The 24,140-nt window shown below is 38.6% G+C and overlaps 1 protein-coding gene and 1 pseudogene across 1 annotated transcript; both read right to left on the reverse strand.

Moving 5' to 3' along the window:
* Positions 1 to 4,374: 4,374 nt before the first annotated feature.
* Positions 4,375 to 10,551, reverse strand: LOC129372892 (mitochondrial import receptor subunit TOM34-like). Its single transcript, XM_055050459.1, is given in 8 exon segments — positions 4,375 to 4,834; positions 5,615 to 5,741; positions 6,428 to 6,575; positions 6,711 to 6,883; positions 7,349 to 7,501; positions 8,527 to 8,625; positions 8,891 to 9,039; positions 10,291 to 10,551. Coding segments are annotated over 7 exon segments (936 nt in total). The 5' UTR covers positions 9,025 to 9,039; positions 10,291 to 10,551; the 3' UTR covers positions 4,375 to 4,732.
* A 2,050-nt stretch (positions 10,552 to 12,601) lies between these two features.
* On the reverse strand, positions 12,602 to 23,895 carry LOC129372783 (protein-glutamine gamma-glutamyltransferase E-like; annotated as a pseudogene).
* Positions 23,896 to 24,140: the final 245 nt, after the last annotated feature.

A 24,140-nucleotide genomic window follows, 5' to 3' on the forward strand; every position in this document is an offset into this window, starting at 1 on the left:
TTCAGTTCAAATCTGTTTATTTCGATGGCACCAATTTACAACAAATGTTTCAAAGCACTTTGTAAAACCAAATTAAATTGAAACAGAAATGTTTGTCACCTGACATGTTTCCTGCTGTCCTGAGAATGGGTTGTCCACGCCTTCCTGTTCCTGCTGCTTACTGATCTGCTTGGGGTCAAAGATCACAGAATGTCTGCACATCTGTGAGCTCGACCATTTGCCGCTCTGTCCGTTTTATCTGTTTGCATTCAGGGCCAAGCAGCTGCCGCGCCCAACGCGCATCGGACCACAAACGAGTCTTTGGTGCCAACTTCCGTGTTCATTTCATGTGATATGATTTGGACCATTCCACTGGCGAGATGCGGCTCGGAAAAGTGTTTCCAGGCACTTGATGTATCTTCAAAATGAATTGTTCTAGCAAATGTACGTAAATCCTTGAGTGAGGACGTTTCTGTCTCTGCTGGGTTTGAAAGCTCAGAACTCCTGGAGTCTTTTTGCTTCTCGCTGTCTGAACATGTCTGCTGCTGCCGTCAGCCGCAGCCGTGAGTCACAGTTCACGCCGTGGTCGCTCGCTGGCGTTTACAGTGTGTGCAGTCAGCGGCGAGGAGCTCAAAGGTGTGTTGCATCTGACTCACTGCTACATTAGTTTGATCGCATCGCAGGGTGGAGCAGGAGCTTCAAGTTCAGAGCTGCAAGTTCAGAGCTGCTGTCACTGTTGAAAACATTCAGGTGTCCTCAGCCTGCAAATCTCAGAATGTAGGAAAACTGAATGACTAAACCTTACCAAGTATTTATTTAGTGAAAATATCTTGAATAAAACAACTCACAAGTAACTTTTTATCAAGATTGAAGAGCTAGTAAGTAAATAATTCCTTACAATTGAAAGCATACTCGTTCTATTGGCAGATTATTTTACTTTAACATGGAAAAATGTAATAATCTGTCCTTTTTCATCAACATTAAAGATTTATTGACAAGCCGCCTGTTTCTCGCTTAAAGTTCACTTTAAGATTTTGTGTTTTTGCACATCCACGTTTGCCCTCCGTTTTAGAGTACACACTATGACCGGCGCGTGTGTGTGTGTGTGTGTGTGTGTGTGTGTGTGTGTGTGTAATATGTTGTGGGAACTGAAGCCTGAGGAAATTCATGTCTGAGTTCTCTGCCAACTTAAACATTTACCTCAACATGTTGGTTACACTTTTGCTTTCAAGCTTCTTGCCTTTACAAACTCAGATATTCAGGTGAAAAATTGAAGAGTTTTAACAACAAAAGTGTGTCCAGTGGTACCAGAATGAGATGAATGAAAGCAGCGTGTTTGTCGAGCGGCGGCTCTTTCTCCTGCAACAGAACCAAACAGTTTCTATTTGTTCCTCTTTTAGCAGAGGAACTGCTCCAGACAAGCTGCTACGTACATGAAACATCCGGCCGGATAAAACAGACTCGTTTCACACTGAACGTTTGAGGTGTGCAGCTCTGCAGGCAGATGATGTGGCCTGCGTTGCCCGGCTTGTCAGAATGATCTTCCAGCAAGTAAAGGAAGATGTTTGCAACAAACCTTCAACTCTGGTTATCATTTTAAAAAATGATTCCTTGTTCACGGTTTCAGTTGCCAAGTCAACAGCTTTAGGACATCTGGGAGTGTCGCTCACCAAAATTGGGCAGAATTGTTGCCACCAGTGCAGAGCTTGTTAAATGTTAGAAACAGACATTAGAGTGCAAAAAGGTCGCAGATCTGCCTCTGGATGAAAAGTCATTTTCATTTTATTTTGGACTAGAGAAGAAAAGGTTAGCGGTGCCAACAGTGTGGCAAAAATAATCCACTTAAATCAGAAAGTTGATCCTGATTCAGTTTGGTCCTGCAGCCAGAATGCAGTGATCTCCTGTAACCGGTGTGTTTCTGGTTCTGCAGAGTGGAGGTCCAGCTGCTGCTGGTGCCAATTTAATGTCCGTCTTCTCATTTCACCACAAGCCAACGTATCGCCATCCGCAAGCCAATGATTGTTGCTTTGGAGTCCTCTGACTTGATTAAGTTGCTATACAAATAAATGCAAGTAGTTTAAAGATTACAACATTAAAAACTTGGACCTGTAGTCATGAAACCCATCAGAATGTAACCCGACTTCGATTAAAAAATTTAAAAAAACATAGAGAAATGGCAAAGTGATCAACGCCAAGCTCTTAAGAACGATCAACACTGTAAATATGATCATTCTGCTACAGATCTACTAATGCATAGTTCCTGCAAATCTGAACCAGGAGTGATCTGCACACCTGAACCTCCATCTTGGTGAAGCATAGAAGAACCAGAGCAACAAACAGAAAACTGAGCACTCAAAAACTGTAATTACTTATATTGTTTATAAATTAGATTGGAATAAGGCAGGAGGAAGTTCTAAACTCATGGCTCATCATTGTTAGCATAGCAACTGTTAGTAGGTACAGCTGCCTACCAAGATGGCCGTCGGCTGCAAAGTTTCTGTAACGTCACTTAAAATCTGCCTACATGTAACTTTAGAAGCTCATAACCTCTGAGCAGGCAGAAAGCTCGTTTTGAATTAAAGTTATTTTCTGGTTTCAAAATGTTTTTAATTGGTTTGATGTAATATTCTAATTTTAAATGTCAAGTTTTCAGAAATTGACAGAAAAAGTGTTAATATATCCATCCTTGTGTAATTAATCCAAGTAATTTTTCACGATAAAGTTTCCAAAATAAATTATCTAATATTCTAATTTATTGAATGTGTGTGTGTGCATGTGAAACAAAAGGGAAAAAAATACCTGCATGACTGGAAACAAATGCACATAACTGCTGATTTTTATCAAAAAGTTACATATTAGCAAATTAAAGGACATTTTTTTATCAATCTGTTCAAATCAGGTGAGAATAAGAAGATTTTTGGGGGTTTTGTCTGTTTTTTTTTTAGGAAGATGGCGACGGCAAAATAAAAAATGCTGAACCAAAGATGTGAAAACACGATTCACACTGAGGGTTTATGAACAATCTGAGATCAACTTATGTTTCACAAACTTTGTCTGGGAAAAGCAAAAACATAAATTGTTTTAAAATGATTTTTATTTTGCATACAATAATCCAAAGCAGCAGATGAATGACGAAGGCAGGCACTTCAGGCAAGATGGATGGAAGGAAAACATTCCTAATGTTCACATCGCAGTGGAAAAAACAAGATGGCAGGAAGTTTTAAACGTCCCGATCCTTCAGAGCAGCGAGAAATGAAGCAAATAGCAAACAAATGTGTTGATATAGTAATATAGTTTGGAACAATGCTTTATCAAACATTACAAAAACTCAAATAAATGAGGAACTTCTTGAACTTCAATGTTGAAAGATCAACATCCTCCCGTGATGAGCGGTCAAACAAAAACTGGAGACCAAAAGAAAAGAAATAAAATCAGAGCAAAACATGAAGATCATGAAATTTCATCATCATCATCATCATCATCACAGCCAATCTGTCTTATTTTTTACTTTATTCATATCGATCTGATACTCAGGAATCGCTTCTCCATTTTCTTTTCCGTTTTCTCCTAAAACTTTATAGTTTGAAATCGATATTAATCTTTTGAGGTTCAGAGAAATTCTGTTGACAGGTTTCATCTTTAAACCTGGCAACTTTCTGCAGCTTTGAAATACTATTGACAATATTTTAATCCTCAGCAGACGCTTCAGTCTGGGGGATTTTCCTTATTGTTTTTTGTTCTGAAGCAGATAAAGATGCAAATGAGCTAATTCAGGAATTCTCAAGGATGGGCCGACAAATCAGCAGATTTTCTTAGTCAGATGATTGATGACGAATCAGTTTGATCCACCGAGGTTTTACCTCAGCAGCACAGGTCACAGAACCAGCCGCCGTCGCCTTTGGCTCTGCTGACACCAACCAGGTCACGTCTGCATGCCGCTGCAACCGACAGTCACCACACGGCTGCCAACCTCGCAACTATGTTCATATATTTAGGACAAAAAGCAATAAATTGGAATCTGCATCTCATCAAAATCGGCGATCGTCTAGAAAATGCAGTCAGTGCACAGCCTCTGAGTTTGTTTCCTCCTGATGAATATTAACTTACTGCAGGTTTCTGGAGTGTTTGAAAAGTTTCTCATAATATAAGAGGCAGATATGCATAAGGTATGAAATCATGTGGCGTATTTTCACTGCGTTTCCTTTCAGAATCAGAGGAAACAGAAACAACTTCAGATCAGATCCACAGCTGATCCCCGATCTGAAAAATAGATTTTATGTCCGACCTGCTTCACTGATGCCTCATTTACATCTGGGTCCATAATTCTGCTGACTCATCGTGCCCGATCCACTCGCCGACAGAACCGGCTTCATGCCGTTTGGTACCAGAACTGAGTGTTTGGAGTATTTTATTAAGAGGTTTGGGAATTTATTCAGTGGAATAAACAGGATGGAAAAACCTTTTGCTCACTAGCTGCTAAATAAAGAGATGTTTCGTCTCTGCGTGGATCGGAGATGAATATTTTCTCTCTGAGCTCCTGGCTGATAAACATACAGGCTGAAAGGTGGAAAAACTGCAGCTGATATAAATAAACATAAATACTGAACCAGAGAGGCTGACTGTTACAATTAAACTATGAACAGCTGGAGATCGGTCGGGTCAAACTGAAGCGTCCTGATTCAAACCCAGGTTTATTCTGGCGGGGGGTAAACGGGCCAAACGACCGGATCCCGGCGCCGCTCCGGACGCCGTCTCACTTCTTCTTCTGCGCCTCCTGCAGCAGCTTCAGAGCGGCCGTGTTCTTTGGCTCCACCTTCAGGAGGACGTTCAGGTCGTCCACACAGGCCTTCAGGTCCTGCAGGGAGGAAAACGAAACGTTTCAGTGACAAACTGATCCAAACGCATCAACTAAAGATCCAAATGCAAAGGCATCAAAGGCGTCTGCAGAACCCGTGGTATTAACTACATGCGGGCTCTTTCAGGAAGACAGATCAAGATAATCCACATCTGTGACATCAGGGTACATTTCATATTATAGTCAAATAAAAAATATTATTTCGTGAAAAAGTATCGATTTTCATTTGTGGGCAGTCGGATTCTCCATAGTTCCAGTTTTTAGCTGCTGTTTGTTTTCCTTAAACCTGGAACATTTTTCACAACAAACTTTCTGCAGACAATCTGATTACAGATCAAGTATCATGTGTCCAATCTATTCAGTCTAATTCTATACTTTGTGCTCTGTGTGACATTGTGCTTTATTATTTATTTTACATTATATTTCTGGACCGTTTGGAAAAAGGTTTGTTGGAGTTTATTACATTTGACCAAAGTGGTCAGTTTCAGTTTCTTTATATTTATTTTTCATTGTTTGTTTTACTCCTAACTGAACTGACTGAACAAATAAAAGTTATTTTTTATGTTTGATCAAGCTTGAGAAGCTGTTGGTGTATCTCAGTGTTCTGTAAAGAGTTATAAAATAAATGCATAATTTAGTACATTTATGTCAGTGTTTCACAATAACAAATGAATTCATCTGAAGCTGTAACCAGTGCATCGTTACATCCTGGTTTGTGCTGATGACTGCAGCTTTTCTTCTCCGCTCTGAAACCTCAGGCCAGCCAGGTGCCGCTCTCACCTTGAGCTCCTTGTGAGCCTGCGCCCTCCGGTAGAGCGCCTTCACGTTGCCGCCGTCCATCCTGAGCGCCTCGCTGCAGTCCCTGACGGCGTCTCTGTACTGCTTCACCGACAGGTAGCACAGCGCCCTGAGCACAACAGGCAATCGATAATTCATTTAGTTTGAAATTTCAAGAATCTGCCGAATGTTATGTCTATGATTTATAGCCGTCGATTAATTCAGTGTCACACTTATAGGTGTTGTAAAACAGAAATCACAGAACAACTTCATAATTTAAAGTTGAATGAGCCACACAAGAAGAAAAAAATTAAATTGCGTTTTGCTGGAAACTGTCAGATCTGGCAACCCTGCCGCAGAGCGCCATGTTTGTTGTCTGAGGTGAGAGAGAGAGAAAAAAAAAAAAAAAAACGTGAAAATCTTCTCATCACGATGAGGATTTTGATTTATTGGTGTTTCAATAAATTCCCATCGTGGTGTTTAAAAAAGCTGAGAAATGTTATCTTTGCTACTATCTTCACTGTTTTATGAGAGCATCAACAAATATCAGAAAATTTGACATTATGATTAAATGCGGCTCCTGTGATCAGTTGAGTGATATAAATATCTAAGCTGAGATTTATATCACAGCCTGTGTCAAATGAGAAGAACTTGTTTATTATCATCAAAATTGATAGTTTCTGGTTTCAAACCTTCATGAAAATCCTTTCTGAGCAGGCGGGGCTGATTTGAGTAAATAAATGCTGGTCACAGGCGTCTGGCGTTGGTCTTTGTTGCGTTTTGGTTTATTTACATGTAAACACGTTTTCAGCTCACCGGTTGGTGTAGGTTGTGATCTCGTTGGGGTTGAGTTTCAGACTCTGGCTGTATTTCTCTATGGCCTTTTTATGCTCCCCTTTCTTCACCAGACTGTTGCCTTCTTCCTTCAGGGTCTGCGCTTTCTTCATGTCTTTGTCACCTGGTGCTAAAAAGAAAAAAAAAGGGGGACTTATCTATATAAACCTTTGTTAGTTCCAGTAAATTGGGGCAAAATGATCCCATTCCATCTGTTAGAAATGAGTGGTGAGTTTATTCTGTTGCTGTAGTTGGAAGTGCTGACCGGGTTTGTCTGTTTTCTTGATGCCGTTCTGCTGTGGCGCCGGGTTCGCCTTCGGATCGCTGCCTGCAGCCTGCTGGGCGAGCTTCTCCCTCACCGACAGAGGAACGGTGGGGATGGGAGGAAGTTTCTCCCTCCATGTCGGGCCGTCTGCCTCTGTTAGCGCTTTCGTCATTCTGAGAAAACAGGAAAAAAGGATTTTATTTTCATGCAAAATAAATGACAACATGCTGCTACAAGGAGGCTGTAGATGTAAAGCTGATGGAGGGATGAGCAGCGCCATGTATTGCTTGATTGACAGCACTAAGACCCGCCTCCTATCTGATTGGTTGTTTCTACACAGGGAGCACCATCTTTTCAGATTATCTCTCTCATATCATAATGTCACATTTTCAAACAAATATGTAAAGAAAATCCTTCTGCTAAAAATTAAATATCAGAACAACACAAGGACCACTTAACCAGAAAAACATAAACATAATTAATTTGTTTTAAGACATAAAACAAAAATAAGTCAAACTACAGTTTCAAAGAAAGTTACATCAGGATGTTGAGCAGAGAAACGTATTTTTCCTAAACTCGTCCTGAGAGGCTGAAGCCGTTTTATCTGTCGGGGTTTGAAAGCAGCAGCGGCTCCCGACCTGTTGGTGCCGTCGTGAGCTGCTGCGATGTTGTAGTCGATCTGCAGGGCGGTCTTGTAGTCGATGTAAGCGTGTCTGTAGCGCTCCAAGGCTTCGTAGGCAGCAGCACGTCGGAGCAGAGACTTCACGTTGAACGCGAACAGCTCCAGAGACCTGAGAGAAGACCAGCAGACTGCAGGTGAACAACTCAAACGCCTGTTTTCCAACGGGCCAGAGATCCAATCAAACCGTCAGCGTATGTAACGGATAAGATGAAACGTTTCTGCAGAACCACGTCACTGGAAGAAAAGTCCTTTTAGTTTGATTTGTTCTAATTTTGGATTTTTATTCATATTCTTAGTTGAGGCAATGATGTATGGAGCAATTATTGCTCTTTTCTTTCGGCCAGTGAAGATGCATAACAGAAAACCATTTATGTTTACAACCGCAGCCATAACTGCATTAGGTATTTTGCCATAATAACTAATGTTTCTGGACGGTAAATTGTCCCAGAAGTTACAACAGTAATATGATAGTAATGAGACAACGCTCTCAAAGATCAATAACTTTTAAGTTGTAATGAACATTTAAACCTGGACATTTAAATATCCAAAATAAATAAACAAAACAAACAAAATGAATTATGAAATCTCTGTAAACATATTTGTCCTTCAGAAGAAGGTCTGGTTGAGACCAAAGCAGCAGAATGAACGATAAATCATCCAAACGGGAATTATTGAGCTCATTTTAATTCATCATGTGATTACCTGATTTATTTTGACCGTCATAAAGAGAGCAGTTGATTAGCATCTCAAAAAGCCAAACAAACATGTAACTATCTTCAGTCAGAGGCTTCTTCAGTCAGTAACACTGACTGCTACTGGAGATCCTCTTTAAAGATACTTGGATTAAACGAGTTTTTACTTTGGAATAGATGAAGTGAAATGAAATGTTAAAATTATACTGAAACTTTTCATTGTCATCAATATAAGATATTCAAAAACAAGTCACTGCATCAGAAATAATATATATATATATATATATATATATTATATATATATATATATATATATATATATATATATATATATATATATATATAAAAACAAACATACAGATAAATAAAAAAGATCTGGGAAGAAGGAGTAAAAATGTTAAGAACTGAGATTAACTGGAAAAATGACACATAAACTTCTTACGTATCGCAGTCTTTGACACATTCTGAACAGTTCCCGTCCTTCAGGTAGCTGGCGGCTCGGTTGGAGTACAGGATGGCCAAATCTTCAGGTTCTTCTTATCTGTGGATTAACAACAACAGGTTAAAACGTAACATTTTCCCTGCAGGATGCCCAGAAGAGAAATAAATATTCATCATTTGATATGTAAATTCAACAAGAGTCAAGGCTTTTTTCCTCCAAAACGTTCAGAGGGTGTGGAATGTGGAATATCATCTGTGATATCAATAGAGGTGTTTAAAAAATACTTATTATCATCATTGGTATCATTGTTTTTTCAGTATTGCTAAAAAAGCTGCCATGTTGATAGAAAACGGCGCATTAATACTCACTGGATCTCTCCAGTTCCCTGATGGCCTGGCTGTACAGGTTGGTGGCGTCTCCATACTGGCCCGTCTTGAAACATTCATTTCCTGCCTGCTTTAGTTCTGTCCAAGACTTGGGTTTCTGTTTCTGAGGCATTTCTCCACTTTAAAACTGTTCCAGGAAAAAAAGAAAATCAAGTTATTCAGAGAAAGTCCTGCATAAATCTTCAATGTCAAACTGCTCTTCTTATGATATTGTTATTATACTTTTACTTTCAGTTCCAAGTTTTTTACTTTTTATCTTTAAAAAGTAATTATAGAAATAATAGGATTTCTATAATCTATAATAATACTGTTAAATTAATAGGATTTAATTTAACAGTATAATTTGACCATAATTATATGATTGGATTAATTATAATTGGATTTATGAATAAACTGAACGGTTTGTTCTTACATTTGTGCACCAATCAGGCCTTCCAGACCTCTCAGGTCTTCTGGTTCTGGTCTGCTCTGCATCCCCAGAACCAGAACCAAGAGAGGAGAAGCAGCTTTCAGCATCTATGCACCAAAACTTTGGAAACAGAAAACTGTAAAACAGCGGAAACCCTGACTTCTTTTAAATCGCAATTAAAAACGCACCTGTTTAGAGTTGCATTTGAAATGTAATATGTATGGATTTGATTTTGTGGATATGTATGTAATTTTTTTTTTTTTTTTTTTTTTTTTCCTGTTGTGGGCAACGGGGCCCGGCGAATACCCGTGGTTAAACGGACGGCGGAGTCCGGCGGTAACAGGCGCTTAAATTCCGTGTCAAAGGGAAGGGGGAAGAAAGGGAAAGAAGAGGGAAAGTGGAAAAAGGGGGAAAAAAAGGGAGGAAAAGGAGAAAGGAAAAAAAAAAAAAAAAAAAAAAAACCTTGGTATTTTATTCTATGTTGCATGCCTTCGTGTTTTGTGTTTATGATGTAAAGCACTTTGAAATGCCTTGTAGCTGAAATGTGCTATACAAATAAAATTTGATTGATTGATTGATATACAAGCCAATCAAAGGAAAGAAAAACGAGATCAATAAAAATGATTAATATTTATAGCGCAATATTCCTTATATCAGTGATCAACAGGCTATAGATGTTGTTGTTGTGTAATGTACTCAGTTTAATTAAATTAGGACTTAAAGCGAGTGAATAAAGTCATTATGATTATGTTGTTTTTCAGTGAACTAACGTTAGCTAGGATATAACTAACATTTTTCAATCCTACCGAAACTAAAACAATTCATTAACTGCTCAGAATAATGCAGCTTATGGTGGGTGTTTTTTAATAGAGATGTTTGTGTTTTGAGGGGTGAATATGAAAGCTAACCGCCTAGCCGCAGCTAACCTAGCCACGGCTAGCTTAGCTCTGTAACGTTAGCACGTCTTACCGGCTGGTTGATGTGACTGTGGGGATTCCGACTCTTCAAAACGCGCAGTTTGGTTGGAAAGCGGCTACAGTTGTTGTCAGTCAGCCCAGCTAACGCTAACATCACTGTGAGCTCTAAGGTCGTCCTGCCGGTTTAAAGACACGAGGTTGTCCTCGGTCTGAGCGGAGCTTCTGGAAAGAAGAAGCCGGTTGGATCTAGTAACTTCTCAGGTTGGTGGAGGAGCCGCAGGCTAACTTATCGGTTTCACTTCGTTTTAGCGGTGCGTTCAGGGACCCTTTCAAGTGTCGAACGTCTGAAATGTATGTGATAAGCGTTGCGTTGCGCCTCCAGGGGCCGACCGCTGTTTTGAAGTTCTACTTGTTTCCCAAATAGATATTTACATATTTAAAACTGTAATACATAAATTTAATGACAAATTTAAATGTTTCAGTAATTAATTCAATTTAAATCGTATTTATTGTCATATGTAACTGTTTCAATTGGTTTTTTTTAATTTTATTGTATTATTTGACAGTTCCTTTGCTACCATCCATAATAAAATAATTTTAAATTTTACCCAAACCTAAAATGGTTTACCTGCATAGCAACTCCACTGCAGTCTAGACCAATCACCTCAGTAAAGGCAGTTTGTCCCGCCCTCCGACAATTTTACGTTTGACTGAAAATATAACATATAAATAATGGATAATGAATTATTTCACCATTTGAATTATCAATACCTTAATGCTTATGTTTTTAGTTTCATTTGTAATTAGATATTTAGTTATTTATGTATTACTAACTGACTTTCATTACGTCTACACCCTGGAAAACCCTCCATGCTGTTATTTTTACATTAATTTATTAAATTATTATGAGTAGTTGTTGTTGTTGTTAATCTAAAGCACATGGAGAAATAAAATCACCAAAATCATTTTATTTAAGAAAGTAAAAATAAAACATTCATACTGACTGATTTATAATCAATGGTATTATTTTTTGGCTCTTACAACTGCAAATAGTGAAACCATTAACTGGTTTTAAATGGCTTTGGTGAATTAATTTTACTATGAAATTGAAACATTTTATTGTGATTTCACAAATCAAAGGAAAAACATATAAAACAGGAAGCACTGAATCTTTTCTCTTGTTTAGTGTGCAGTGAATGTAGAAATGTTCACAGTTTTCGCACAGATTAACTGAATTGGCTGTAAGAATGTGAAAATGAAGCACTGTTGCCTTGCAGCAAGAAGGTCCTGAGTTCGATTCCCGTCCCGGGATCTTTCTGCACAGAGTTTGCATGTTCTCCCTGTGCATGGTGGATTCTCTCCAGGTACTCCGGCTTCCTCCCACAGTCCAAAAACATGACTGTTAGGTTAACTGGTCTCTCTAAATTCTCCCCAGGTGTGTGTGTGTGAGTGCATGGTTGTTTGTCTCTGTGTGGCCCTGCGACAGACCGGCGACCTGTCCAGGATGACCCTGCCTCTCACCAGGAACACAGCTGGAGAGGCACCAGCACCTCCTGACCCCAGCGTGTCAGAAAATGGATGGATGGATGTGAATATGAACTCGGGCTCCTGCATCTTATCTCGTTATTGTATTTTTTTTTTTTTTTTGTTATTTTATTTTTTTTTTTGTTTTGTTTTTTAATCTCAGTTGAGAACTGAAAGTGTTATTAATTGGAATGTTTTTCAAACAAAGATACACCATTTTCTATTTGTTTTCTTCTTTTTAAATACCAAAACGTTGACACGTTTTTGTATTGTGTCCCATTTTGTGGACAGCCGTGAACGCATCATCAGACGGAGCGCAGCAGTTGGTCGGTTTCTATTTCAGGGAAAAACCGTTTCTGGTCTGGGAAGCAAGTCACGTTCCAGGCGCAGGTCTCGCGTTATTTGAATATTAACCTGAAAATTAGAAATGATGCATTTTTAAATTTTAAATTTTAAATTTCATTTCGTTCTCTCAGATGCCTGCAATCCTCTCATTTAGGCACACTGGTTTAAAAATTTTCAAATTTTGTCTTGTCACAATTATAATATGAGGGCAACTATTAAATTATTGCAATTTTTAAGAAAGTAAAGAAAAAAGAGTAATAAATAGTGTGAATAATTAGACAAATCCCAAGTCACAGAACATGATAACAACATACTGCAACTTAAATTGATTATAAATGCTACGGTGTCACAAAATTACACATCCTAACTAGAGTATAGGTTTTTGTTATTTAATTAGACAAAATGTTGCACAAGTAAGCATTACAAAGAGAAGACATTTTATGTTTTGGAAATTTATTACTCAGGAAACATATCACAAAGAGAAATCCCTGAGAAACAACGCAGACAGAAGTACAAAACTGCAGGAAAAACTTTCTTTAGTTTCTGGAAAGGACAATTTGTGCTAATTCTTATATATTGTTTCATTAAGACTCAAAGTAAAATTAAAACATCCTTAAATAAATTATTTCTAGATGAGCAAGAAATTCTGCAATGCTTTAATTAACATATAATATCCCAGATTACACAAAACCACGAAACCTAAAATATGTGTTATATATTTTGTTATCTGTCTTGATTTCAATCGTCTTGCCTTTAAAGGAAGACAATGTGAGAAAGTCAAGGTTTAATGTTGACAATGCAGCTGGCCTTGATGTCTCTGAAGGAGCTGCAGTTGAAGTTGGCCAGCAGACTCCGCTCTCCGCTCTTGTAGGGAAGGAGAACGACTGCAATACGGAATCTGGAGTTTGGCCGCAGATTTGGAAGACTGCAAGCAGAACAAAAGCAATTTCAAAATAGTTTGAGCAAATATTAGCTAATCAACACTTGCTTTTATGTTTCCCTCTCAGACTTTATTGCAGTGTAGAAAACCTTCAGTTTAGCAGATTATATTTAATTATATTTTAAATGCCTGAAAAACCATCATAAGTAACATTTCTGCAATAATATTGCAGTTCCATCATGCATACTCACTTGGTTATTTCTTCCCCGATCACGAGTCCACTTCCAGACAGACTCATAGAGCAATCCTTCAAGATCTCATTGATAGGATTCATGAAAACCACTTCAGCAGTCAGTTCCTGGTTCACCTTGGTTTCCCTAGACACCTGCAACACAAACAGCTTTAATCAGCTAAACAACTAACGCTAAAAGAATTAAATGGACTGTTTTGACCTCAAAAAGAGATTAATATCTCAATAAGAAAAAAATGCAAAAAAATATATTTTCCTCAAACTTATGAGTCCTGGTGAAAAGACAAAAAGGACAAATATGTTTGAACCAGATCTGATCCAGTTTCATAAATAAAACAAAAAAAATGTCACTGCACAGTTCCACACTGTAAAACATAGTGTATCTTCAGCTGTTTGCTAATTGCTGCTGGCTAGTCTGAAGGAACTCTGAGGAGGATCTTGAAGGCGGGGCTAGGTCCAACTAGGCGTTTATGACAGCTTAATGTTTGCCATGGAGATGAAAGGATTTCTCAAAGATGCATAAAAGAATCAAGGCGACCCCGGGTTTGTTTTTGATGAGGGAATAACATTAAAGCATGATGGAAGGTTAAATGATACTGCTCCTTTAACAGGTGGAGAAGAGGTGACTTTTGTTTCTGTACTCACAGTGATGGAGAGTGGGGGGTTTGTGAGCACAACTCTGTTTGTAGCCAAGTAGACGTTGTTTTCATTCTGTAGGTCAGTGATGACGGCGGATATACTCATGGTCCGGCGATCTATCATGTGCTTGTGGTAGACTGAGAATGGGACCTTTATAGGGACAATCAGATCTAAAACAAACCCAAAAAAACAAGCAACGGTGAGTTCATGATTGTCAGATTTCGATTTCAGATCCAAGTTTTCAAAGAAAAAAGAAAAGCAATGACCTTTCCCCGGCAGCAGCTTCTGCTCTGTGACCTCGGTCTGGATGTTCCCCACTGGCTCGCCCGTGTATTTCATGGCCTGGGACGCTGATGTTGATGGAAAACGTTCTGGTGGTGCTGTTGCTGCTGCTCAGAATCATCTTCAGGTTCACATCCTTGCCGTTCTCCGGCTTGGAGACTTCATTGGGAATCGGAGGAAAGTGAAAATTCACTCTCATCCTCATAACAGTAGGCCAGGAAAGACATCTAATCAGCTGGACGAAGGCTACCTCTTCAAATCGGATGAGCAGTTGTGGTTGTGAAGGATCAGGTGGAGGTAATGTGGTCAACTCCGATGCTGAAGCCCTGTCATCAGAACTGGCAGCATCCCGCCACATCGTTGATCCCTTTAGGATTTTGTCAAGAGCATATGCAAAGACCTTTCGTTCCTCCAGAGTTCCTGTATCGGGTCGGTCAAAGTGAATAAACAAGTTTTCATCACAGCATTTCAATGCATCAACAGTTTCATGATCAGCTAATCTGAGTCTGGAAATATCAGGTTTCCTCCACTGGTGTTGGATTTATCTTTATTTTTTTATACACCAGTAGCACAGATAGTAAAGACAGACTAAACTAGGTTAATAAAACATAAGTAATCTTGAGCAGACAATTATCTATTCAAAATTATAATGATGTATATATATCTGTGTGTGTGTGTGTGTGTGTGTGTTCTGAGCTCATTCTCATTCTAAAATAATGAGTGTTGTGATGTTTCATCTATGTTGTACTTTATAAAAAATGCGATTGGAATAATATTTGCTTCATTAATTGAGTATTAGACATGTTAAATGTTAGGCTGATCTTTATGGTAAACAGTTTGTGGATAATCAGAGCTTTAAAAACACAGAGCGCCCCCTGCTGACCATGCAGGTGAGCCCACCTTCTCTGTGCTTGTAGGTGTCGGTGATGTCCATCCTCTTGTACGAGCCAACCGCCTTGGTGGAGATGTTCTGTCCAATTGACTTTGTGTCAGAATAGATGTTCATCCTGGATCCATCACTTCTCACCTGGCAAGGCCGTTAAAACCCATCAGAAACAATCAAGCTTTTCTTTTTTAATGGTGTGGTTCAGAGTTTACTCTACTCACCAGCCAGTAAACGGAGTCAGCGTTGACCTCGCGAAGACAAACGGGACGTCATATTTAAGATTGACTTCTCCGTTCCGGATGGCGGTCACTGAGGCCGGGCCGCAGCAGAACAGACCTGCAGACACACAGGTAACACATCATCAAGTTATTTTATTCAAACGTTCAGCCCTATGTTTGCCATGAGTACAAACAACAAGTTGATGAGAATGAAGTGGATCGCAGGATGTTTTGTTTTGCATTGTACTTATTCAGGATCCAGAGGGAAGGTTTCCATACCTCACTCCTCCTGTGGTGTTGGATCCACAACCTGCCAGCCATCATATTTCCCGTCTTTTGCCAGGTCTGGTCGTCTCATCCACCCTCAACCCAGACATGGAAGTTCCTTAAAAAGAGAGCACAATATTCAGACACTGAGAGGTTTTCAGACTCTGTGCGTCTTTAGAGCAGTAAATACTGAGCCTCTCACCAGATGCTGTCTCTGGATTCCTTTTCCATCGCTCCGTTATTATCAAAGTAGTTGTCGATAGTCAAATTCTTGTTGGTGTCATGAGCCGACTGGAAGTTGCTGACGACACGGCAGGGAATACCCAGCAGCCGCATCACTGAAACCACGCATGAAAAATTCAGAAAATGCTTTTTGTTTTGATCTTTTTGTAGTGACCTTATTTTTGATTTTCAAAGCTGCATGTATAACTTTTATTTAAAAAATATGTTCTTTTATACATTTGTTGAAACTGTCATCATATTGTGACATTTTGGTATAACACAGATAATCTGAGAAAAATGATCTCTGGCTTCTCCCAGTGCTGACTCGAAACAACCAATCAGATCCCGGAGGCGGGTCTTAGCGCTGCTGGTGGATAAACAGTTTTTCTGTTATGGGGAGTTGTTCACATGCCATCAGAACATTAAGCAGCGAATACACGAGGTTGACTGACAGCTCTAAGCCCCTCCTCCTGGCTCTGATTGGTTGTTTGTGACAGGAAGCGGTGCGTTTCTTCAGGGGAGGTGAAGGCGATTCATCTTTTCACAGATTATCTGTCCCATAACAAACCATGACAACATGGTGACAATATGTAAAAAACATATTCTTTATTGTAATTATATGTTGCAGGTTTTATTGAATATTTTCAGTGAATGGAGAAGCTGACAGTCAGACTTTACCAGAACACATGACGCCGGCGAACACCCAGCACTGGCCGTATCTGACGGAGCGGTAGTAGGAGTTGAACCACTGCTTCAGGATGGCGTAGCTGCCGCTCCAGTGGGTAGGTGGGAAACCGCCGCTGTAGTCATTTCCCCAGTTTCCCATCACAACGCCGCCTTCATCAGAGCTGTTGACCTGAAGGAAAGTGAATCACGCTTTCACTTCAGCAATAAACATGAATCTAAAGTTTTAGGTTTCTGCTCCGAATGTAAGAAAAAGATACCATGGCTAACTGAAACTTACAAAATAACAAAATATAAAATTGAGGAAACATTTTTTTTGTTAAATGAAATAAATGAAGAAATCAATGAAGATATAACTGGGACTATAAAGTGTGCTTATAAAACTAACTAAAGCATGCTGAGATATAAAAATCATTCATTTTTGTGTCATTCATTATTCTTTCAAACTTTTCTGACTTTATGTTTTTCACCACACAAGCTGTCAGAAAATTACGGCACTCCAAACTGCATCAGCATGCGCCCTTCATCGCATGCTGATGGAGGTTTGTGGCCTACCATGGCGCTGACCACCCGACGTAGATGGGGTTGGAGCGAGCAGAAACATCTTCAGCTGGATTCATCCAGTGTTTGGTGTTGAGGTCGAGCATCTTCATGCAGATCCTCACCATGCCCTGCTCAAACTGGACAAAAAGACAGAAACGGTGGACTTTTAATCCGTCGTTTATCCACAGTGATCAAATCTGAACACCGGAGGTGAACTGCGGTTTTCTGAAAATATAATTGACAATTTGCTCCTGAAAATTTAGCACCAACAATCCAATAAACGTTCTCTTTTTTAAAAAATGAACATAATGGCTGTTTAGTCTCGTCTTGAAGGAGTTCAGTGACAACACATTAAGTTTTTATTATATTTATGAGTTTGATTTTTGTTTGTACCTGCCCAAAGTCCCAGAACATTGGAGAGATGGAATCCCCGCCTCCTCTGTAGATGATTCCCTGTTCGTTCAGCACATACTCCTTCCTCTCCTCCTCCTTGGGCAGAAACACCCAGTCCTCTGCACAGCAAGTCAAATAATACAGAAACTGCTCAAGACAACACAAAATAACTGTTAGAAGGGAGACGTATCAGCTTTTAGAGGGGTTATATAGAGTATTTATGAATAGTAAACAACTCAATTTGGAAAATCAGCGAGAAATTCTTATGGATGAAACTTAGATCTATGTTGAAATTGAGTTGTTTCATATCTGGACCAAGTCTGAATATCTAAAAGATAACAATCTACTTTATTGGATATTTTCCTGTAAAATGGTCTGCAGTGAGTAAACATGTCTACATAAACACCTCTGGAAAAAGTACAAGTCTTTGTCTGTTGAAACACATTCAATATGAAATCAGACATTTTTCGATAATTTAACACACTCCTAGATGAGTGTGTGTTAAATGGGTTAAGAGGCCTGAAAGAGCCTGAGAAACACTGAACTAGAGTTCATTTAGAAACTTCTGAAAAGTTCACTTCATCCCCTCACACTCAAAAACAAAGAAATAAATAAAATAACCCACAAACTCACCAGAACTCCACGGGTTGAAGAGGACAGAAAAGTTTGCCAAAACCTTTTCTTTTCCCTTGAGGCTGGCAGACAGAGTGTATTCGCCGATGGGAGCGTCAGCTGGCGGTGAAATGATCAGAACCAAGACTCCGGTCTCAGGAGAAGAGCCCCGTTGGAGCTCAGCCTTCCACACCGCCTTGGCTGAGGCTGAATGCAGCGACCGGCCCGGGACGCCGAAGCGAGACTTCGTCCCCAGATCCTCTGATGAATCATTTCCTGCAAACAGACACGACTGAGGAAGTAAGGCAGCAATCCTCTGTATGCTGTACCAGTTTTTTACAATAAATGTATGAAACTTTATGAAACAAATAAATTTAAAGGCCCAATACAAATAAAAATTGCTATTAAAAGTGCAGGATGTAACTTTAAAGAAAAAAACATTACATATTTGTTAGACTCTCTCCGTGTTGTGACAGTTTGCTATGATGAAAAAGATAATCTGTGAAAAATTTGACCAAAAACAACCAATCAGAGCCAGACATGAGCTTGATTGTATTAATTCTGTCAATCAAGCTCATGTACTCGATGCTAAATGTACTAAAAGTGGAGAAACAATTTACCATTACAGGAAAACTGTTTATTTGTCATCATCTGTGGCTACGCTAACTAGCCTAGCATTCCCAACGGACGCTTTCTACCGGGAAAAATTGTAGCAGCAGGGAGCATGAGGAAGGGGAAGAGCAGCGCTACGCCAGATTATGATTGACATCGCTAAGACCTTCCTCATGGCTCCGGTTGTTCCCAGTTTAGCACTGGGAACACTGGCAGAAGGCAGAGGAGATGGATTTTCTCACAGATTATGTGTCTCATGCCATGTCACAATGTAGTCACAATTTTAACATATCTATAAAAATATTTAGCTTTAAATTAATTACACATTCCCACAACATTAATGAGCAATATAAAGTTTTCTATTTATTCTCTCACATTTTGTCACAAACTTCAACATGTTTTATTGAAATTTGTTGAGATAAACTAATATGGATAAATATCCACACAAAGGGACTAAAAGACTAAAAACTAAAAGGTTTAACTGATGTTTGGATGGAACTGGAAGACATTTGAAATATCAAAAATAGATCAACAAAACACAAAACAGCAAATAAAAGACTTATGAAGTCTCTGTACACAAAGCATCCAGTTTTTGGTAGAAGGAGAAAAACAATAAATCATACTGATGGAAATTATTGAGATTCTTTTAATCTAACATGTGATTAATTGATTTACTACTTATTGCAACAGGCCTAGACACAAACAATTAATCTAAAGGCACCAACCCGTCCACACAGTCAATATGAGCTGATCAAAGCCGAGGTTGAACGGTTGAGTCAGTTTGAGGGTGAGTTTGAAGGCTTGGCCTCGTCTGACGATCAGCTCCGTCACGGAGATCTCGCTGGTGTGATGCTCATAGTTGTTGGTGTCACTGTGGAGGTCCACTGATCTGAAAACTACAAGAACAGGAGAAGAAAAACAAATAAGAATAAGTTCCTCCGGTTTTTCACAGATCTGAAAAATGTACACAAAATTAACAAATCTGCTAATTTTTCAGATTTTACAGCAAGTTTTCTCAGAACTGGTCGAAAACAGAGTTTAAGCGGCTGCTGTATCTGCCTTTCTTGATATCAAGTTACAGTCTGTGACTGATACGGCAAGTAATAAAACATCTTGTTTAACACCATACATGAGCACAAATATTGTAAAAAAAACTCCTTACAAATATTTCAAAATTGGCACCACAAAATATACAATTTTGATTGCAAAAAAAACCCAAAAAACAATAGGGCAATCACAAAATCCTGGAAGAACAGCTAGTTATTGATGTTTTAACAGTTTAATTGGTTAAATATTCTGGCCCTTTAAGAACATTAAGATATAAAAATGAGTTTGATGCCCCTGATCTAGAATAAAAACCAGTCTGGTTAGAGATGCTTTTGAACCACAATAAATTAAACATTGACCAACATATTTGATGCATGTTGATGATTTTGATGATGGAATTTGACATGATATTATGTTTATTGCTTGTTTCATTATTGGTTTTTGTGGTGCTACAACACATTGTGATGCCTTAAATTATTTTTAAAGTGTTATAATTATGTCATGTCATTGAGTAATTAATGAGGGCAAAGTGCTTCTGATGGTTGTGAGCCTCATTGTTCTGAAAACCAATCCTGCCTGTTCAGGGCTGCTGGATGCAGACAGGGAGTGGTGAGTGTTGAACTCTACTACAAACTATCTGTCAAAAGTCTGCTGACATACTCTAACAGCAGAAACTGGGTGTGTTGGTTGCTTCATTTACTCATCCCAGCTTGTGTGAACAAGGCATGCCAAAAACAGGAGAGTACAATGAAGCACGCCCTTTCCTCAACCTCCGCAGCAACACCCTCAAGAGTTGTGCAAACATTGCAGAAATCCACAAACCTCATGCAGAGAAAGTAGGATAAGGAACTGTATGTAAATAAATCCAATCACAAAAAACAGATTGAGTAACATCTGAATGTGGATTTTACCCCAGAAAAGAACAATAAAGAGAAAGTTTGGGTTAAATGAATCAATAACCACCTGTTAATTATTGTGTAACTACGAATGAGTGTGTAATGAAAGTGAGCTACAGGTAAGCTTATCAAATTAGTGCATTAAGGTTGTGAATTCTGATTCCAATTCTTGTAATTCACTTACTTTTTCTGGCTTTTTAAAAAGGAGCAACGCCTACACAGGTCACCGATTCTCCAGAGAACTAAATGCTGTTATTTAGTTAGAAAATCCTGGCTAAAATGCAACCAAATAAACATCCAAAAACTGTTGCAGCTGCTGGATGTACATCATCCAGCAGAATCTCTTCAGAAGCATAAACATCCAGCGTGTGTTAACATGATGCTCAGAGGAAATGTCTGCAGCCCAGAAAAGAAACAGCTTCTCTCTAATTATCTGGCAAAGATTATTTTACAAGCAGATTTAATAATGAAAAGTTCACCATGTGGTCAGGTTGTGTCAGAAAAAAGAAACATGTCTTTCAAGTCAATGGCGGGGCAGGTATGAAAATATGTTAAAAACGTATTTTTATACGTATTTAATCTGCTCACGAAAGCTGTGCACCAGAACTTTTAGGAAAAAAATTCTCTTTTCCAGAACAGCCTGGATTAGAAATGTCAGACCTTAACAGCAAAATGTTTAGAGAAAACCAAACACAATCATCTCAGGCTTTTGCTTGTTTATCTGTGGGTTTGGGTTCGTATTTGTTTCTTTCTTTGTGTTATTTTCTATTTGTTTAATTTAAAAGAGATTTTTGATTCAGTTAGTCTTATCTAATTCTCACCCCTGGTCTCGTTTGGTTTTCTTTTCACTTGTGTTGAACAGTCTGTTATCTTCTAGATCACGTGTCAAAGCCGAGGCCCGGGGGCCAAACATGGCCCGCTGTAGCTTTCTGTGTGGCCCTCAAGGCTCAGATGCTAATTTATATTAATCCAGTTCCTGTGATTCTGTAATTGTGGAAATTCACGTAAAATCAACATATTCCTACATTTTTCCCCGTTAATGCATAACTGTAAGTTTATTGTAAATTTTAACTCTCACCTGTAGGGGGCAGTATTTTGTACTTTTACGACACAAAACTTTATTTGATGTCAAGTTCTTGGTTAGTCTGTGATTGATGTAATGGTTAACAAAGTCACAATTAATGTAATACATGAATAAAAATATTGTAAAATTCCTTTAAAATATTTATAAATTAGCGCCACAAAAGTGACTTCATTTGCAAAAGAATAAAATCACTAAATCAATGGTGAAATCCTGGAGTGATTGAATAATGTAAGAAGATGCTTCATTTTACAGCACAGGCAGCTATTTATTAATATTATAATAGTTTATCAATACTTTAAGAAGATTCCTGTTTTTGATTTGGCCCAAAATGAAAATAAATTTGACACGGCTCTTCCAGATGTCTGGTTTAATTTCTTGTTTGAATTTATTCCTGTAGTCTGTCCTGTTAATTCAGCTCATGTTTTTCACCTGGTTCCTGATTAGTTTCCCCCTCACCTGTTTCATGTTGTATTTCAGTTCAGTGCTTTTGTCAGGTGCAGGATTTGTGTGTTTTACGTCTGTAGTTTGGTGAACACTCATGTTCAAGTCAATTTAAATAAATCATCGTATCTTCATCGTGCCACGTCGCTGTTCATTTGGCTTTTCCTTTTCTCGACCTTTCTAATCCAGACGCTGAACACAGCAGCGGATTCACTGCTCAGCAACTATGGATTTAATGATTTTCTTTAATCCCAAATAAACACTACTGAGAGATAGAATAATAAAAATATTTATCCATTTCTAGAAGAATAACCTGGAGCATCAGAAACAGCTCCAGCTTATTCCATTAGCAGGTGAATCATTTGCTGGATTAATGTTTCAAAATCTGTTTTTACATTCTGCAAATCAACACTGTATCGAATTCGAATTACAACACTTGTAAAAGCCACTAAGTTGCAATTTTAATCTGACAAAGTTGCCTGGAAAGTTTAATGTTACACTTTCAAGGTGTGTTCTGTTGTTCTTGGCGGCTGGACATGTCAGAGGCAGAAACACCTGTCTGCCTGAAAGCTGCTCTGCATTAATCTGTAAGGCTCATGCAATTAAAGAAAGACACGCATTCAGAGTTACTCAAGGGCAAAAAGAACAAATAAATAACAATTGTTCATATTCAGACTCATCTAAGTCTAATATCACCGTGCAAACCTCTGCAGAGATAATCATCATCTCCGCAGCTAGGTCCGCTCTGCAATACGTCTGTTTTCATTCATTGATTAAGATTTTTTATAGCTGCATGTAAAAGCTGAAGTATTTTGGATTTTTCTTAAGATGAAGTCTGTGTTTCTGCTAAGCTGCCCTGAGGAAGTTTGCTTTTTATGTTGATAAAGAAAGCTGCATGGATTTTGTGAACTTGAGTTATTGTTATTGTGCAATCATCAAACAATCATTTGTTTGATGATTAAAAATATCTGAATATCACAAAAAAGCAAAAATTCAATTTTCTCATGAGGCAAAATCATTTTACAGAACACATAAGCAACAAAATAAAAGGTATAAAGAAAAAACAAGGATGGGAAATTGCATAGTCAGATTTGTTATATTACCATTTTTTGATAAAAGTGCAAAAAACATTTGTTTGTTTTTTTCTTTGTAATTTCGCTAAGTTCAGAAGTAGAATGGAGATGATTGGTGCTCCATTATTAGTCTTGGACAGAATCGCACAAATTCTTTGAAATAAATTATGTTGTTTTAAAAAGGTCTGATTTATTCACAAAACTTGTCTTTACATCTGTGATTTAACAAGGAGAGTATTTTGGTGCAGAAAAAGGGAAAAAAGGAAAACATGCTATTCTTGTAAATGTTGCCATGCAGCCAAGTCTGACACACCACAAATTGACCAAACTGAGGTTTAAGAAACCGAAAAGGTCTTTTAATGCCGTGAGGCCTCCCACATTAAAGCCTGAAATCATAAAGCTCTTTGAGTGTCTTAATGGCAGCCAGTTTTCTTTTAAATCTTGATCCATTCAGTTAGGGCGTAGTTGTGTGCTCTTCATATTTTTAAGGATTATGTCCACCTGAGACGAGTTCAAGCATGTTGAATATTTATTATTTCAAAACCAGCTTTGTATGGTGGAACTGTAACCAAAACGTCTCCCAGTTTTAAAATCAACGAAAAGATTTATATGCCATAAACTTAAATAAGTACTTTTGATCTGTGTTAAAAAGCTAATATTGGAGTTTTTGTACTGCACCTGAACTGAGGTCGAGACTCATGGCTGTTCCTGTCGCGTTTCTCTTCCTGAGATGACGAGCTGAAAGCGGTCTGATTGGCACCAAGCATGCACTGCTTGATAACTGTGCTGACGCTGCTTTTAAAGTCCTTGTCACACCCAGCCAGATGCCATTTCATTGAGAAATGGAAGGTGCAACCCAGTCATGCATTCCGTGGAAATTATCCCTTCTTTCCAAGTATAACAACTTTATTAAAGATTTGCTGCTACTCTACGTTACCAAATATTAATTTTGGATTGATTGTGTCCTTCACATGACTCTGACTGGGGGTGACACATTAAGCAAT

Source organism: Poeciliopsis prolifica, unplaced genomic scaffold (genome assembly GCF_027474105.1).
Source record: "Poeciliopsis prolifica strain line A6 unplaced genomic scaffold, Auburn_PproV2 SCAFFOLD030, whole genome shotgun sequence".
In the NCBI taxonomy this organism is placed as follows: domain Eukaryota; kingdom Metazoa; phylum Chordata; class Actinopteri; order Cyprinodontiformes; family Poeciliidae; genus Poeciliopsis; species Poeciliopsis prolifica.